Below are 19,316 nucleotides of genomic sequence, written 5' to 3'. Positions count from 1 at the left end.
TTCTGGAACAAAGAAGAAATAGTCTTTTATGAGAATATGTAAGAGCTCTCTGTGGGGTGCCAGTGTACCAGCAAAACACATGTAAAGCAATTTCAGGTCATGATGCAAAGCCCAACAAAGTTGATGGAATTCTTTCCCCTTACTCCAGCGGACTCTGGATTGAACCTACACATGATGAGAATGAGTCATTGGAGGAGACTGTTCCACAAACCAGCGCAACTGCAGGGAGCTGTGACCAGAAATTGATTAGGGAGCCAACTTAAATGTATGTCTCCACAAAGATCTGAAATAATTAATATGTGGCAATTAGATGGAAGTCAGCCAAATCACGTGGTGCAGCTTTGTAAGGATGGATTTACCTGGAGTATGTTGCCGTATAGCTGATTTAAGGAAATTTCTGAGTAGTTACTTGCTAATCAACACACAAATCAGTGTAATTCAGTGAGTTTTTTGCTGCAGTGGACAAGATCTATAAACACGCTTTTTCCTGTGATTGCAGTATGGGGTTGAGGCAGCCAAGAATTTGGACTGTTTCACAGGCTTCATTTCAGGCAGACTAAATTTGATCAATTATGTAAAAACTTTTACACTGTGCTTCTTGCAAGCGTGGGCAGTGCTGAAGGCCAGCAGTCAGCTGCTGGGAAGCACTTGTGTTGAATCAGGACTGGGTGGTAACTCCATTTTATCTGTTTATTTGATTCAACCCTGTGTTATTTTATATACCAACAGTCTGACTGGAATAGGTTAAAGGCTTTAATTTAGCAAGGTTATTATGATGTACTTATGCTCATAGAGATATGCCTAAAAAGCTAAAAATAAACATTTTGAAAAATCTGTACTCATCATGTATATCTTTTTTATTAGAAAGCATGTGTCAGAAATATCATAAAAGTTCTATTTTATTAAGTGAGGAAAAGTATTTACACTTTGGTGTGCTTTTTTTTTTTTTTTTTTTTTTTTAGGGAACAAAACAGATGCTTTAAAACCTGGAATAAAAATGGAGACTTCCGATCACCTCTATGCCATGAAACATACTTCAAACACTACTAAAAATTGCTCTCTATTAAAACAGTATACGGCTTCCTCCCCTTTCAAGGTGGATAGTTTACATCCTTATTCATCTTTAGCACATAAGCCTGGCCTAACAGCAGTGACTAATATTCAACAAGATTTTTCAGTTCCCTACGGGTATTTTGAATGCAGTAGCAAGCAACCTCACATGACACCTTATGTTAATTGTAAGAACTTTGATGTGTCGGTCAAAGATTATACTGGAATTTTGCTGAATGATAAGATGAATGGTGTGCCACCAATTCTTCCAGAGGTCACTGCTCCAGGCCCTCCAGCCCATAAAGACCCCCTGCCCACTATACTTGAACATCAACCAGACAAACAGAATTGTCAGCTTCATTTAGACAATTCTCCTTCTTCACAGATGGTCAGCTCTTGTGATCTGTCAGCACCGCTAAGCTCTCCAGCAAAGAATGGAGTCAGAAACGAAGCTGACTGTTCCCGTGGATGCCCAGTGGAAAAGGGCAGCGCCCATCAGGAACAGATATGTGATTTAAACTATGTGGACGAAAAGCAGAACAGTGCACTGGGACAACTGGCTGACTCTGAGGAAAAAGCGGAGGAAATGTGGTCAGACAGCGAGCACAATTTTTTGGATGATGACATTGGTGGGGTTGCTGTGGCACCTTCTCATGGTTCTATCTTAATTGAATGTGCAAGACGTGAGCTCCATGCTACAACACCTATTAAAAAACCCAACCGCAATCATCCCACAAGAATTTCATTAGTTTTCTACCAACACAAAAATTTAAATGAGCCAAAACATGGTTTAGCCATGTGGGAAGCAAAGATGGCAGAGAGGGCGAAAGAAAAAGAAAAAGAAGCGGAAAGATTAGGAACAGAGAATACCGAACTAAATTCTAGCAACAGGAAAACAAAGCAAGCAAGTGAAAGCAGAGATCTTTTTTATGAAGACAATGAGTTCAACCAAATTCCATCACGCAGAGCATTAACAGTAACTAAGGATAACATAATAACAGTATCTTCATATGCCCTTACACGAGTTGCAGGGCCTTACAACCATTGGGCATAGGTTTTAGTCTCAAATGCCCCCTCTTGGTGCAGTGTTACACGGAGTTTCTTTAAGGTGCTGTTAAAGAACAAGCTTCGTGCCGTTTACTATTTGCTCATCTCAACCATTTTAAGGCTGAGGTAAAAAAAAAGAAGGAGGGTATTTCTTCTTAAACTGTGACTAATATTTGGTGGTGCTCAAGCACATTTTAAGCAAAAAAAAAAAATTAAAAAAATTGTATAGTTTTAATACACTCTAAAAAAGATTTTGTTTAGGTTGTTAACCTTGATTGAATCATTCAGTTTATTACCTTTAGGAATTTATATTTTGGTGCTTTAAATCAAGTCTGTTTACTACAAAAATCATTTATAGGGATTTTAACAGGTTCACATTTTATGGTGTTAAATCAAGTTATACAGTAATAGCTCTACACAGCTCTTGGTGCTTAACCACATCAAACAGTTAAACATAAATAAGCTGAATTATTACTTCATGGTGCCATTGCTTTAACAACTTCTACCCATTGCTTTATAGTCCAAATTGCAGATAAATCTTTTAGAAAACCAATGAGTTTTTTCTCTGGATTTGTCATTATGTATGAAATGAAGTTATTGGTAATGATGGCTGGAAGTTGTTTTTAAGCTGTAAATATATATTTTAAAAGCACTTTCTATTTTTAAAATTAACTTGAAATAGTATAGTATAAGGATCATATTGTCTAAGGTTTGTGCATACTCTACAGAAGAAATAATTTTATTCTTGCTGTGTAGAGTTCCATATTGTTACAGTTGCAGTATGTATGCTAATAGCATATGTGATTGTTTTTAGACTTGCCCTTTTTCATGGAAGTTTTTATGTTGCATATAAACAGTTACAAAATACAGAACCATTCTTTTCAAGAGAGTGTACAAACATGAAATTAGGAAATGTCTCGTCAGTATGTGTGTTGCTATTGGGAGCTATGAATATTATTTGGGGTTTTAAAGGCAGTGTTTGTTATGATTTCTTTGAGCAATAAGTGCATAAGTCTCGTTCGTTTGGAGCATTATAAGTTAACACGACAACCAAATGTTCCTAATGCCTCAGGGGTAGGATTGTTTTGGGATAAAAAGAAATATACCCCCTAGAGTTGCCTTATTCTATTCTGGGAAAAAATAATTTGGGGAAAATGCAAAGGAAATTTTGGAAAAGTATGAAATTTATAACAGCAGCAAATTTTTCATTAAGAATAACTTATCTGTAATATTCACCAGCTTTCTGTGTTGGTTTTTTTTTTTACAAAAATGTTTTGTACATTTTTTAAGTGATTTCTACATTTCATGTAGAAAGGGTTGTCTTCTTCCTTCCAAACATATGAAATTTATGTTCTCAATTTCTGCTGAAAAAGTGACATATCATGAAATGAGTAGATTGCTAAACCAGAGGAAAAACAGACACTCCATTGCTTTTAAATACTGTAGCATCCCACTCTTCTTTCTGATTTTCCTCTCCTATGTATTTCTTTTTTAAACTTATTTATTTAAACAAATTACCAAATGGCAATGTTAGCTAAGGACCAACCTCATCCTACAACTTCTTCCATGAGAACAGCTCTGCATAGCCATACCTGCCCCATCAGAGCCAGGAGGACTGCTCAAGCCAGGACTCCTCTCGTGACTGAGAGCTGCAGGATCAGGCCCAGAGATGAAGCTGTACCTTAATTCTGCCTTGGAGTCCTCCCTGGCTGGGTAGCCTGTAGGTGTAATGAGATCAGAAGTTTTCCAGTGCGAAAATATAGTAATAATATACTTGATAATATTACAATGTAGTGGTGCTGTAACTGAGGAATATAAACTATCTAGATCTGCTTTATTTAAAACCTAGACAAGGTGCTTTTTCCTTGAAAGCTGAACTGTAAGCACTATGTTTACAGTTTTGGTACAAAAAGTACGTAAATTGTATTTTTTAACACATAGTGCCAGTTAGGACTTTGGTGCTACAAATACTTAAATGTGGCTGTTGATGAATGAGACTGTTCTCCTGTATAGACATAGACACATGTATTGTGTTGGCAGGAGCAAGGTCTGAAGTAGCAATCACTATGTAATGACCTTGGGTTCAATTCTACAGATGCCTGTCAAAATTAACAAAAATGCTGGTGTCAGAGGGTGGACAAGTTGAACCCATTCTTTGTATCTTACCTATTTTAAGTAAAATTTGTAAAAACTGGGTATGCTGCAAATTTTAGTTCAAAGCTTAATATGACTTCAAATAGAGGATATGAAGGGATTGTAAATAATAATAAAACAAAACCAATATTATGCCATCGTTTTGTACCAGCAGTTTTATGCTTATTGACTATGTAATATACAGTATACATCAAATCATTATGGTATTTTGTGTGCCTTAGATTTCCATTTTAAAACTTGCATATTTTTGGTGAGCTGAAGATTAGTAAGAATTCCAGCTGTCCATACAGTAGTACTGTACGTTCTCTAGCTGTTCCATTTTTGTATTTGCTATCTGAAAACCCTTGTTCGACACCACAAGCAATCACTTACAGAAAAGATGAGTTTATTGGTTTCACTGGTAGTGCTGATAGCATTAGTTTCTATGTTGCAAATTGAAAAAAAAAGAAAAGTTATTCAGTGCTCTCATGTGAATAACATTTTTTTTTCACACCACTGGTAAGTTACAGAGCCATCTTTTTACCTTTTAAAATTCTCAGATCATTAAAGCGGATCATTTTGACTTAAATCTTCCACTATAAATGCCCATGCTTAATTTATGTATGACTGGAAACTTTGAGAGAGAAATTTTCCAGTGAAAACCCAGCAGCTTCCCTCAAAGAAGTGAGAAACCGAAAGGTAGATCTGAAAGGATACCACCAAACATAGCCCCTGGCAAGTAACTGCTCAAGTGACTGCACCAACAGACTTTCCGTAAATCCATATTTACCTGTTTTGAAATGGCAACTCTAACAGAGAACAATGTATCTTAACATCCTAGTTAATGCTATTAACTGATAGGTGCTAAAACTTGCAGTTAACTGCTTTATTAAGGTTACTTACATGAGAAAAATATATCATCTATACAATAAAATATAATTCATGGTGCTCTTCCCTTGACTGTCTATCACATAACTACTTTTTCAGCATGTACCTAGCAGGCACGTTAGCTAGCCACTTTCCTGCTGTGGCACACAGCAGGTTGAAATTTGAGAAGCTATATTTTCTACTGCTGTACTGCAGTATAGAAAATGCAACTATTTACTGTTTTGACAACTGTGTGCTATTGTAACATTTGAGAGTATTTATCTTGTATACAAATTATGTTGTTTTGAGTAAGGTTATAATTTTATAACAGCATTTGTCTCTTAAAATGTGTGAATCTGTGGGTTTAATGCTTTCCTTTTCAGGCCACACAACCACTTGTAATTTGCTCTTTCTCTTTAACAAAGTCCTTCCAGGATGGCCAGATCAGGAGGTGGATCTAAAATTGAGGTAGCTGGTTAGGTCAGACCTGTGTATTTTACTTGGTTTCCAACAGCTGGCAGTATGCTCTGGGTGAAAAAACAGAAAATGGATTCATGTGTGGGCTGGTGGCGGGGTGTGGTTGTCTTTCAGTCGTTTTTCACAGTGCGCTAGCAAAATCTGTTGTGATCCAATATGGGATGCCTCTGACTTCCTAGAAGAAATGTCTCTCATCCGTTTCTCCACTGGGTCCAGTAACAGCACTCCACCTTTGCTCTGGAAGGAAGGAGTAGTGCTTTCTGCAGGAGCTGGTTCTACTTGACTCCCGAGTCCCTGTTGGAGTTACTGCAGTTGTGCCCATTTCGATAGTGAGTTTTACTCATGCAGTTTCTCTGTGCTTACTGCTTGTAACATGCTATTGTATTACCGAAAATAGAAAAAAAAAATCTATACATATTTTAGTCACAAGATCCAGAAAACTTTTTAAGAACCTGGCTTTCTACCTGTAACAGTTGTATTCAGGTTTATTTTTTTTAAGATCTAAACTAACTTTTGCTTAGGAATAACTGCTGTTAAAAACCCTAACCTTACCTATGACAGTACTTCTCTATACTTAGAAGAGGAAATAACTGTAGAATTGTAACGAACATTTTATGTTAAGCATGGGTAAATGACAACTTCCGTAGTACTTAAGATTATTTGTAACATACAACTGTTTGGGGTTTTTTAAAAGACCTTTTTAATATCACTGCAGTATTACACGAAATTTGGTGGGTTAAACTTTGGTCCCGTTTATGTTGCTGCAGCCCCACTGACTGCAATGTGCTCATTCATCAAGCTTTCATGCGATTTTCATATTTAACTGGATGGGTAAGAGTTGACCAAAGTCTGTGCCAACTTGGACCCTTGCAACCCTACCACAATAAACAGGTTTTACAAGGACAGATGGAGAAAGATTTGGAGTAAATGTTGTACTTATGGTTAAACACAGAGGTTATATTGTTTGTAGCATGAGAACTGATTCAAGGTCTGTAGAGAGATGTACTACCTTCACCTCAAGTTTCAGGCATGCAGGCAGGTCTGTTTCATACCTTATGCTCTTCACAGCATTTTTGGTTTTTCCCTATCTTATAGGTTGTTCAATGACAGATGTTATGGAAGCATTCCAGTAAAACTGCATCTCCATGGGTTTATATTGGAAAATGTGAGGTCAGTCTTGGCCTTTCACTTCCCATGAAATTTCTTGCATGTTAAAATTGGCTCCTTTTATCAAGCAACCATCAGTTTTGTAAACTATTTGTACATACACGATTTTTCTCTTTCCTGCAGAAATCCTGTAATTTCTAGGTTAACAGGAGGAAATATCTGTACCCTCATATAAATGAAAAGCTATAAATCGCATGGCTACTTCCACACTTTTTCTACATTAGCAGCAATTACATTCAGGCAGCGCTGAACAAACTCTGAGGTCTACTGTGGGTGTTAAAATTCAGATTAGGGTCTTTGTGACTTACCTTCCATAAAACTGTGTTTTACTTCTTGTGTGAAAGGTGTCTGCCCAACTGTGACCTGTGATCTGATCTTGAATAACACAACTGGAAATTCTGGCTTTTTTCTCAGTTTTACTAGTTGTTGATCTGACTTTCAAGAGGAAGCATAGAGGGAATATCTTTCCGTAAAATTAAACTGTGGATAAAGTTGCCATTGGTTGTTGTGACACCATGGTACTGCTCTGCCATGTCTGTGTTACAGCATTGTTTCTAACGAGTAAGGATGTGGTGTTGTGTCACACAGCTGTGGATGTATGTACAAATTCATCTCTTCCCACAGTTCCTCTGGAGGCAGTGATCTCTCCTTTGTTCTCTGTCTGCCTAGACTGGTTTAAGGAGGAAAACAAACCAACAACCAAACGAACAAAAAAAAAAACCACCCATAACAAAACCAAACAACAACAAAAACCCCACAACAACCAAAAAACAAGAGGAGGGAGAGCTGGTCACCCTTTCTTTAAGATGACCAACATAGCAAGCACTGCTGTCAACACGTTTGCTGCTCCTTCCCATGATATGGAAAGCTGATGGGATGCACAGCATGAGACAGTCACAGGCAAAGCTGTGAAGGTACAACCAGCTTTTGAGACAGCCTTCTCTGTACACATGCTGTAGTTGCCAGGGTACTTCTTTATGTTGACACTTTTTTTGGTACATCTGACTTTAAATTCATAAGCTTTTTTATTTAGTCTGTGACACATTTATGTTCTTTAATCCTAAACAGAGTGGCCAGTGTCAAAAGTCCTGAGGATGTGGCTACTTAGTGGAATAGTACAGAAACTGGCTTCAGGATTTCCTGTAATTACCTGATGTTTAGTCAGAGTTTTCACAAGGTGTCTATATGCTGCTCCATTGTGTTGCTGCAAAATTATAATTGCATAAAGGAGTTTCATACTTGAGGTTTTCTCAAAGACCAAGGATTTCTAATAGTAGTATCTAATCTGGCACTAACAAACATACGCATCACTTCTTCTGAAGAGTGGTTGAAAATATATTTTGTGTTTACCTTATTACTTCCCTATTAAAACATTTTTAGTTATTTTAGAGTCAGCAAAACTTTTTAATACTGTCATTTACATGCTTGACTAAATTATGAAAACTTAATTCTAACTAATGCTGTGTTGTCTCCCTGAAGAATATTTTATTTGACTAGTGCTGATTAGTAGATATTACTTTCTACTCTACAAATTACATTCAATAGCGCAACTACCTTTCTCACTCTGTGGTCTGTTTATGGATTGTCTGCTATGTCTAGCTATTTTCACAGCCAGCACTCGATCACATTATAACCTACTGCTGAATGCTTTAAATGCTTATAAACTGTTCCAGGAGTTCTTCCTATCCCTCTGCAGATCTGCCTCAGTACTCAGCATTAGCAGTATAGCTGTTGGCCTGCTTGTGAATTCTCCACACACTGTCACTGCTTTGTATGTAAATCAGCCAGTCTTCATCTCAGGAATATTGTAAGGATTTATTCTCCTGTGACTCTTCCGAAATAAGTTTCTTTCAGTCATCTTTTGTTCTATATATGACAATTCTAGGGGTTGTTCTCTCATAGGGAGCCTAGAATAGTGTAGCTGGATAATTTTTCATTCCAAGAAAGGGGGGTAATTCATTATCTGTCACAATCAGTGTGGGGTTTTTTAATCAAAATAAATGTTTCAGTTAATTTTCATATTTCTTGATGCAACTGTTACACTCTGTTCTTAAATCTGTGAATATCTAAACTTTTAAGAGACTTTGTAAGAGTAGAAAACTGCTCACCCCCTGAGAAGGAGAAGTCACCCTCTCTCAGAGTACAAGATTTTTGCTTCTGTTGCTAGCATCTCTGTGGAATGCCCTTTTTTTCTTTGGAGTTACTCTACCAGCTCTCTTTAAATCTTGACATGAGACCCTACAGAGTACAAAAGCAGGAATGTTCCTTTACATCTTCTGGTTTGACCAGTCATAATCTGAGAAACCCAAGTATTGCTTAAGTTAAATGCCCTAACAGGGCTGTTTGTGGAAAAAGATGTTCCTTCTCTGTAGCAGCAAGTAGAATTGATTGAGCATGAGCAGAAAATAAGTAAGTAGTCACTGCCTTTTTTTAAAGGGTATAGGGGTGTCAGCATCACTTGTTTTCCTCCTGAGACTTAAAGACTTTAGGATTCTTTTTTCACTTCAGTTCCTAGTTCATCATCCCAACGTTGTTTGCAGTATTTAACCACCTACTTGTAAGTTCAGTTTTAAAATATACAAGACACTTCTCGATGCTGTAACCTTAACTCTTCCCACAACAGCATATTTTTCTCTTCTACTGGACCATTATATATGTAGTATTTCCACCCACATCTATATTTAAGTGCTAGAATCTCCCAACAGCGTACTTGCAGTGAATGCAAGCCTGGGGTGCTAAATAACTTAATGTGAAGGTGATGTGCTCTGGCTGGTGTGAGTGATTAACAATGCTGGTTTTAACACTTTGCACACCTTACCAGCTTTCCTCATGAAGTCATAGGATGCAGGTGTAAACCTCATAAAACTACATATGTAAGAAGAAGGACAGATTCGGCACTTAATCTACAGAGTTGCCAGTTATAGCAGATGAACTGTATTCCAAAGAAGTGCTGTTGCAGTGGAGCAAGGGAACTGCTAGTTTGATGTTCAGTATTGCAGTTGTTGCCACAGAACATTTTAATACTGTTGTAGAAAGTTTTGTGACCTGGTCAGTATTTTACATGTATTATCTGTACCTTTATTATAATATTGTAATGGAAAAGGGTCTAAGGTTTGGAAGTCATCTACAATAAGAATGAAGGCTCTGAGTCTCACTTATATTACTGTCATTTGCATCACATTAAAAGGATAAAAGGGCCTTAAATGGATGTCAGTTTAGCTTACATCCTTTGAAGTATCCCATTACACTAATAATGGTGTAAACAGTCACAATAATAAATTAAAACCATTACCAAATGACTGATTTGTACAATCATCTGAAATCAATTTCATAATATCACTATTGTGCATATAGTGGCCAATAACATCCAGATTGTTTTTACTTTAGAAATACAGGTTGAAAAGAAACTGGCTTGGTTTTTATCAGGTTTCAAGTATTCACTTCTGTTGGCTGTCCTTCTCCCAAGACTGTCTACAAGAGAATGTGGTAAAAGATTTGTACCTCTAGGTAATGGCCTGGCCAGAAATCTTACAGAATTGTCAATAATACTATTTCTAAGCTTTGGTATTTTATTTTCTTAAAATACTTGCTTCCATTTATTGTAACTTCATCCCTTTTACTTGATTGTATAAAATGGGGTTGTGACAATCTACTGAACTCAGTTCTTTTCTGACTTAAGACCCAGCATGGTGTGCAGTATTGTGTGGTGCTTTCACACGGCAGTGAGTTCTGAGACACAAAGCTAAAAGCCAATGTTTTCTGACTGCCCTAACTGGTGCTACTTGACAGTGAAACCGTTGGCACCGCCCTGCATGCTTGAGTCATGCAGAGCCTCCCTTGCTGCCAGTAGAAGCTTTTTGTAAGCATCAAGCCCAGCTACATTGCAGTTATGAAATGCAATGCAATGCAAACTTATCTTTCAAAAAAAGTTTGAGGAAAAGAAAACATAGCTTCATTCTTAAATTTCTAAACTGCAGTGATACTGCAGGGCCGAATTAGAACAGATTTTGTACTGACTTTGTGAATGCCAGTCTGATCCATGCAGCTCAAAAGGCAGTGTCTGAACTTTATGAATCTCTTGTCCTCAAAATGAAAAAATAACTGTATGCAAGAAAAACAAATGTGATATCCCAATACGACTAAAAGAAAGCCAGTTCTAGCCATTATAAGCATTCAGACATTTCAGTCCTCAACAATTAGTTGTTCGGTTTGGAAGAGACAGCTCTTCATAATGTGACAGTATCATACCAGGTCTTAAATATTGTTCAGAATTTGCTCATAAGAAAAAACAGTAATAGGTAAGGACACACTGTACTGAAATGCTATGGCTAATGAATGCTTTCCTGCTTTGCAAAACTGAAAGATTTATCAGTATGCCAAAGCAAAAAACAAAGTCAGCATTTTCTTTCTTTCCTTGTATCTTCTTTTCTTTTTCTTTCTTTCTTTGGGATGCATTTGATATTTATTTTCAACTTTGAATTTGAGGTTTTGGATTATTTCCAGTTACCAACCTACTGTTATGTAGATCTGGAACATAAAATTAATTTTTTTAAACAAAAGATGATGTACAAGGAGAAAAAAAGCAGAAAGAAAAAGCACTTCATTATGTCACAGTATTTACAGGAGAAGGTATAAAATTTACTTCTTTTATCAAATAACATTTGGGCCCTGATTCTTTCCTAGTATAACTGAGCACAGCTTCATGAGGCTTGGTGGAGCTGTGACGAGTTACGCTAGCTCACAAACTGAACCTTAAAATCTTCTTTGCAGACAAGGGAACCCTTACCAGCAGTACTTGAAGACTTGTGAGTTGTGACTGCATGTTACTTGAAAGATCTAATTAAGCTATGTTTTTTGGTGCAAGCAGTTGTTGTACATGATTTCATGTTTATGTAGCAAGATGCATTGAAATGTTGATACTAGTATTGAAACATACATGTAAAAATTGTTGTTGTGGAAATTGTCTGTTCTGTTCTATTTTTCTTGTGTGTCTCATCTGTTTAGATCGTAAACTTTCTTTTTTTTTTATTGTCCTAACTGAATAAGGCTAAATGAATACTGTAATTGAAAATATATTTTAAATCTTGTCATGAGTTTTTAAAAAGACTATTACAAATTGTATCATTCCTGATTACACAGAACTTTGTGGGTGGTTTTAAATAAATTTTATACTTCTATTTTGCACTCAGTCGTCTCATTTTTCTTTCCTGATGCTTCATGCGTTTCTTTTTGTAAAATGCTTAGAGAAAAAAAAGAAAGTTGTTTTCCAGTTCAAACCAAAACAAAGTGATGCTGAAGTACACGAAGACTAAAATTTAGGCCAGAAGAGCCTGTACCATACAACTTAAAGCAAAGTTAATGCCCTGCTTTATAATATAGCATAGAATGCTTCACACATGCCCCATTTTAAACCACTACATGGCTTGAATTAAATTTTTAGACAAGGAATTAGAAAATTACTGATTCTAAAGCTACAAATAGTCTAGTCTTGAAGCATATTGGAGGGTGCCGAGAACCTCATCAAAGATGTTCTGACAATAGCAAGGAGTTACTCAACTAAAAATACTAGTCTTTAGATTCTGTATGTTTATATAATTTTCCATATAGGCAGTAAACAAGTGGCAGTTAATCATCTTGTTAAGGGAGAATAAGAAAATAATTGCTGATGAAGTATCTCCATTTTATGAGCCATTTTCCCTGCAGAAATTTTGCTCTCGTGACTAATAACCATCATTACGTGTAGAAATACATTTACGAATTAACTCAGCCCTATAGGATTACTGTGGGTTCACCCATATCAGCAGGGTTTCTGCACTGGAAAGGGATGGGGTATAAATCTGGCCCCTGTCATCAGTCTGCCTTTGCTTCATATAGGACCTGTCCCAGACAGAGCTGTAGAGTAGAAGCAGCAGTCAAAAAATCCTGACGTTCATCATCTTCTGACTAAAAAGGACAAAACAATTTGTGAACATGACTACACAGTGTCTCTTTCCTACCAGCCTTGTCTGCTGTGGGTCAAGGTTATGGGAATCATTTACTGTGGCTTTTAAAACCCAGCTACTGGAAATAGTCCAGGTTTTATTTGCTTCAAATCAGAGGTTTGTTTTGGGATTTTTTTCTCAAGACAGAACAGATTTCAGTGCTACTCGGCTTTAGTATGTGACATTTTGGTGCAGAACAATACTAGACAGAATTCCTCTTGTTTAGATCTGAAAAAAGGAGGAATACAACTTTGAATGTTCATATTTGCTGCTTTTCTTCCTCCGTTAAGTACAGTATCAAATGCTGATGTTAGAATGATCTTCCAGATAACTGGAATCTCCTAGAAGGCAGAAAAATGCTGCTATCCTCAGGCTTCAATAATTCCCTAGAAATAGACCACATTATGTGATATTGGCGCACCTGCTTCCTGGGAGCTGAATGTGGAAGGCTTTTACCCTCCTATTTACTGCTCTTTTAGAAGATAATCGTAACTGGGGTTTTGTAACATATGCCAACTTGCCCAGCCCTGCTCTAAATCACATTATCAAACCTTTCACCAGAGCTATGCATTCCACGGTTTTATATTAAAATCTGTAGCCCATAGCACAGGTGCCTAAGAAAACGTGGATTTTTAATGGTGCTCAAAGACTTGGGAGCAGACACAAAAACACAATGATCAAGAGAGAGAGATGGATGAGAAACAGTGCCAGCCAGCTACAGACTGCCTCCCCCACTTTCCCACTGGATAGCGTGTTTCCACTCAGAGCTCCGTTTCTTCATGCACTATGGCAGGATTGCGTAAGTTTTAAAACACAGCTTTACCCATAGCTTGTGGGAACAAAATCACATAAAATTTACTTGCCCTGGCTCCCTGAAAGGTTGCTAAACATGAGCTTATCTTACAGAGCTCAACACCTGGAGGTGGTTTCAGTGCTTTCTTGTATTTTGGATTTTGTATAAACTATACAGGTAATAGAATATTGATACAGTACAGTTGGTTGCTTTTAAATTCTTAAGATGTTATAGCTTTAAATTACAATACCTATTAAAATGGTATTAGTTGGTAACAGTAGTTTTAACTTGCAAGATAAATTGTTTTGCTAGTGCTACAGTTACAATTTTCTGTAGTACTCTAAGACCTGATAAAGATCACAGAAAACGGCAGGGTTTGGCTGCTGCTGAATAATGCTAATGCTGATTACTGTTGATAATATTATTACACAGTATTAGGTTACATCTTCAAAATAGGTATTAATCAAAATACTGGACTTCCTGTGAATTTGCTACATCAGAACCAGCATCATGTAGAAATGTAATTTAAACACAAGCAAGATAGTGCTTCAATTAGTAGTGTTTTGGTTAAAGAAATGGCCTAGGAAATCTAAAATAATTACCAGTCATGCCCATCTGTGTTTTTAATCTAAGATGTACTGGAAAAAGTATTTTAAATGTGGAAATTTAAACTCAGCTATTTCAATAACCATTGCCTGGAGCACAATTCCTAAGATGGACCTCACTTCCCTGAGATGTCTGCTTATTCCTAGATACTCTTTTGCTTTTATGATACAGACCACTTAAAACTTTCAGCAGTTGATATATTGAAAATGTCAATATCTTTTTACACAAGGCCAAAAATTATTTAAAATTCCTACTATACCATGTGTGTATCTCCATTCATTTGTAAGATAACTGGGTAACACTTCTCCACTATTTAATCCTGAAGCAATCCTGAATTGCTGCTGGAACAATAAAGCTAAAAATAGGCTGAAAAATAATGCTGAAAAATAAGGGTAAGTCATGAAGCATGCGACTACACTCAGCTGTTCTGCACTGGGAATAGTGCCTGCCTGTCCTTCAGATCAGAGGCCTGTGCTCTGCTACGGGAACAGGCTAAATATTGCAGGCAGTTTTGGAAGGGAAATAGGTTCTCATCCCTCAATCTCTTGCTTTTCAAGCAACAGAGCTAAGATTAAAAAGGTGGTCAGGATTTTTCTGATTAGTCTTCTTTACTGACTGTCTACAGAAGTGCATTGACTGTCTTTCATATAGCTTGGCTACCCCAAGACTGTAAGGAGATAGATGAGAAACACTTTCTTGTATACACATTCAAATCTGATACACACAGAAAAACAGGGCCTTCCGAAAGGTATTGAGGACTTTCCTAATGCACTCAAATACAAGTCAGATTGGGTAAAAGAAAGGAATGCTTAAACCCTATGTCTTTACACCTCTTTTTTCTGCCATGAACCATGAAGAATGATCCAAACATTACAGGTCTCCCTAAGCCTGTACAAGAAGCTTCCATATTAAACTAACATTCGTAACAATAATTTCTCCTTCAACCAACATTAGATAAAGAAATATCCTGCCCTCCCCAAAGAACTGTAAGACTCAGGTAAGTACTTCTGATAGAAGTAAAATGTTAAATAGTTAAGCTGAACATTGTAGAATTTGAAACCAAATCTGTCTGATTTTATTTAAGAAATTACCTTACCCTTAAAGATACAGTTTCAAAAAGATTTCTCCCTTTTGCAAGAAATGTGTTTCTCTGACTTTAAAGCATTAACTATGATCATCCAAAACAATTTTTAAAAAGGTTTCCTTCTAATACATCTTTTCAGTCATAAGAATGTTTGTTTTTTTTTAAATTTTGAAGTATCAAATGGGCAATTCAGAAGAAAAAAATATTTTTTTTGTTTATGTTTAGTTGCTTATATAAAATTACTGTGCCTAAGCACTGGTTCAAGCCAAGCTTTTGTGGGATTGATAGAATAGCAGCAAACAACACAGATGCTGATGGCCTCTGCCTAGGGATCTGAGTTCAGAACTGAAATAGAAATGCAGTTACCTCACTAGTGGTAAGTTGCCCCATTAATAGGGCACTGAAACAGTATTTAGATTACATTTCCTCTAGGCATTACTGACAATCTGTTCAGTCTTTTATTTACCTCAGAATATCCTCCAAGTTATTTGCAGAAACTTGTTTATTTTCTTATTTTTATAGAAATGCCTCTTTCTTGACTCTATGTTGCAGAATTTTTAGCTGAAGACTTTTATGTATCCCTTCTAGCATTTTTTTTTTTAATGTAACCACAGAGGCTGTGAAAGGCTTTATGCCATAACTGCAACCAACAACTACAGTTAAGTAACAGTAAGGCTGCACTTACTTAATACCATGTACCTCTTCTGCACTGCCACTGGCATTGCCTGCACTAAAGCAGTACTCTAAGGAAAGACCTTCCATCACTCTCAAGTCCAGCTGTCACTCCTGGGTGGAACTATCCTATTAACAGACTAATTTTTCTACACAATTTTTTACTTCATTTCAAATATTCTTTTAAAAATTGTATGGCTTCTGTAAATGTTTTTATTTGTTCAAATATTAACTTCAACTTTGGACATGACTATGTTGAGAGTTGCTTCAGTTCTGTTAGAACCCCTCTGGAACTAAACCAGCCTTGTTACATATGCCCTTTAGCCATCAAAGTGACAATTAAAAACCTTTTTGTGAAACATATTGGGATGTATTTCCAAATTGTATCATACGCAATGCAGCTGTGGAGTATTGAGAAGTGCATTCTACCTTTTAAATAATTCTGTAAACTTTTAAAGACCATTAAAGCTTACAGCACACACCTAAGACCTCAAACTGGTTTTGTTCTACCTGATGCAGGAAAATACCACAGTACCTCTGTCACTGCTGTACAGTGCAAATGTTTGGTAAGTACTTAATTTTTGTATAAAGAACACTATATAACAGGTGTTCAGCCATAATGTATTTATTATGGCTTTGAACTCTATGCATAGTGTAAATAATGTATAGCGATTTATTAAAGAGTAATGGTGAAGCAATCTGTGCTGCTGTAGGTAACAGGGGAACTTGTCCCTGAAGCACACAGTTCTTAACAATCTCTTGAAGACCAACGTCACTCATGTTCTCATTTTCAAAAGAAGGATAAGCATTGTAACAGTTTCTGGTTTCACACTTTATTTCAAAAACAGGACGTTTACTTTCCCAAAGCTGGAAGGTACGACTTCTTCCTAAAGGCAACAAAAAACATTATCTGCAGCTGATACCCAGCCATTGGTTTTAGATTTCAAAAACCCTGCAGCAAACACTTCTGTTCTGTGGTAAGTTCATGATACAATTATGAGACACCTTAGGGGTGTCTGAAGATAGCAAATATTTTTTTTTGTGACAAACATGATTATTTTTCTGCTTCTCCAACATCTTGGGGATCTGAAGTTGCAGTAATTAGTCAGCTTCACTAAGTACAAATGTGTTTTTATATCTAAAATGTATGACGGTATTTTAGTTCTTTTTCTTTCTCAGTTGAAGGTGAGATGCTGCACCAAACAAAAAAATACAATGTAGCCAATGTTGATACATACCAGTATCAGTGCAGGTCCAAATTTACACTGTATACAGAAACAGTACAATTTCATATTCCTTGAGCTAATGGAGAAAATTCTCTATCTCAAAGCAAAACCATACACCAGATTTTCAAACACCCAGCAAGCTCACTGAGGACCCGTTATATCCACTTCTCAATGTGTATTCCACCTATACCCAATAGCGTGCTTCTACTTGCTAATTCAGTGTTTATACTTTTTGGTGTAATAGCTGTTGCTTTTACAGAGCTAATTCAGTAATACTAGGTGCTGTGTGTTTATTGTGTATTTATCTATTATGTGTTTATTTCTACGATTAGGTTGGATCCAAAGAGGTATTATTTCTGAGAGCTCTTTTGGTCATAGATCCTTAAAAGCAAACTGGAAAGCTGTGAGTTTTAAACCTTTTTAAATAACAGTATTTAACAGAGAACCAAATAAACCTCTATTCAAAGGGGACGTATGTATTTTCATTCCAGAAAAACTCTGGTTAGTAAAGAGCATGTACACCACTGTGGAAGGTGCCACAGATGAACTTCATGGCTTTCCTGAGCAAAGGCAGGCAGCTGAGTACTAAAGACCAGAGCTTCAAAGTATTAACTACCTGCACTATGAGATTTTACTACTACACAACATTCCTTGATACTAAAATTCTTTGTGCTTTTCCATGCACCTTTATTAATATGATGTTGATTATGAGCTCTAAAAATTACCATTTCTCTCCACAATATCCCCCGTATGTTCTTAACTCCTGAAACCACCAAGAAGGTTGGAAGCAGCATATGCTTTATGGTTTTTGCCTTTTAATTTTTATCTTTTTCTCAACTTGCCTTATTATTTTAAGGTAACTTGTAGAATTCTCATATCTTTCAGACTTCTGCCTCTTCATGAATTTTGGATTAAATTGTACCTGAAAGATACTTAGGGTGCCTAGAGTTATTTTAAAAAACAAGACTACAAGTACTCACATTTTTTCACTGTGATTTCCATCACAACTGTCTTTCATCAAAACAGCATGGTTTATCTTGAATTCAAAAGGAATCATTAATGTACTATAAATGGCAGCAGCAAATTTGCCAGTAATGATAGCAGTATGTCTGTGGAAAGGAAGAAGTACAAGAAGTAATCTACTTGAGGGGCTGGTGGCTCCTATGAGCTTCTAAGGCTTTCTTTGAGATTACCACTATGAATTGTGAATCCTCAGATAAACAAAGCCCTGGTCCAAATGACTGAAGAACAGACCTACTTCATAAAATTCTGATCATCGCTGCCAATTATTTTCTCCTTTAATACAATTTTGCCACTGTCTTTTACATTTATAGTGTGGGAGGGCCCTGTTACCTTCTCAGCCTCTAATCTTATTTCCAGGTTAAATAGTATAGACGCTGCTTTATTCATAGAGTTATGGCAGGAAGAGACGTGAGTAATGTTTAAAATGTCTGGACTTAAACACACGTTTATCAGTGTAGAACATCTAAACCCCCAGTGTAATTTTCAATGTATTTTAAAGGGCTAAGGCAGATCTGTCTTTACAGATTACTGAGTACCAAATGCTGGCAGAAATTCACCTTCTCCTGGTGGTATCCTGCTTCCTCTAGTTGCATGCTGGTGGCTCATAATGCAGCACACTGCAAAGGAGAGTTTCATGTTATTGCCACTTAAGATTTTATTCCCTAACCCTATTTTTAATGACAACAAATGAAACACTACAAAGTCCCATTTTCATTTACAAACGGTGTCTCATTGACTTTACTTTCAAGTGTGTATATTTTACCTCAAAGCAAACTCGTGTAAAACACTGCTTAAGGGATGGAAGGCTCTTTGTACCATCATCAAAAGCAGGAAGACAAACTACTTTTGCCTACGTGCTATAGAACTACTTACTGCAACGATTCCTGGGTACAAATCACTTCAAAGCATCCTGAATGCTTTGATGAATCCCTCTGGTGAGCCTGGTTTCCCTTCACCTCAGATGATCCTATTACCCTCCTCTCCCCATAATAGCATAAATGCTTGCATAAAATCAGCTCTCAGGGGCTCATGCACGGCTTTACTTCAGCCTGAAGGCGGTCTACTTGCGCCCCCACTAAGGCACTCGTGAAGTGTCGCGTGCCCAACACCTACACTACGCCCGGACTTACACCGAGCAGCGGGCTATAGGGCGGGGTAAAAGGCGGAGCAAAAGCCAGGCCCCGCGGTGG

At 36.9% G+C, this 19,316-nt stretch overlaps 1 protein-coding gene and 1 long non-coding RNA gene across 6 annotated transcripts in view; one reads left to right on the top strand and one right to left on the bottom strand.

The window, feature by feature from the left end:
• The window catches only part of TET1 (tet methylcytosine dioxygenase 1), an 83,589-nt gene extending 80,348 nt beyond the window's left edge, over positions 1–3,241 (top strand). For 4 of the 5 annotated variants that reach the window (XM_062611695.1, XM_062611693.1, XM_062611696.1 and 1 more), the window contains one exon: positions 963–3,241. In XM_062611695.1, coding sequence (XP_062467679.1) covers positions 963–2,104 — 1,142 coding nt within the window. In that variant the 3' untranslated portion in view covers positions 2,105–3,241. Of the gene's footprint in view, positions 1–148; positions 266–962 lie in introns of all 5 variants that reach the window. The other variant, XM_062611697.1, reaches the window with a different exon arrangement.
• Positions 2,369–18,229, bottom strand: LOC134160061 (uncharacterized). The gene is made up of 2 exons (XR_009963417.1): positions 18,084–18,229; positions 2,369–3,815 (listed from the first exon to the last, which is right to left on the bottom strand). It is a non-coding gene; the product is annotated as an uncharacterized LOC134160061 (long non-coding RNA).
• Positions 18,230–19,316: the final 1,087 nt, after the last annotated feature.

The sequence above is a fragment of the Pezoporus occidentalis genome, unplaced genomic scaffold, assembly GCF_034315485.1.
Source record: "Pezoporus occidentalis ecotype Australia unplaced genomic scaffold, CSIRO_AGI_Poc_V1 ctg155, whole genome shotgun sequence".
Taxonomy (NCBI): domain Eukaryota; kingdom Metazoa; phylum Chordata; class Aves; order Psittaciformes; family Psittacidae; genus Pezoporus; species Pezoporus occidentalis.
Note: the sequence above shows the minus strand (reverse complement) of the source record. Positions and strands in the feature narration are given on the sequence as shown.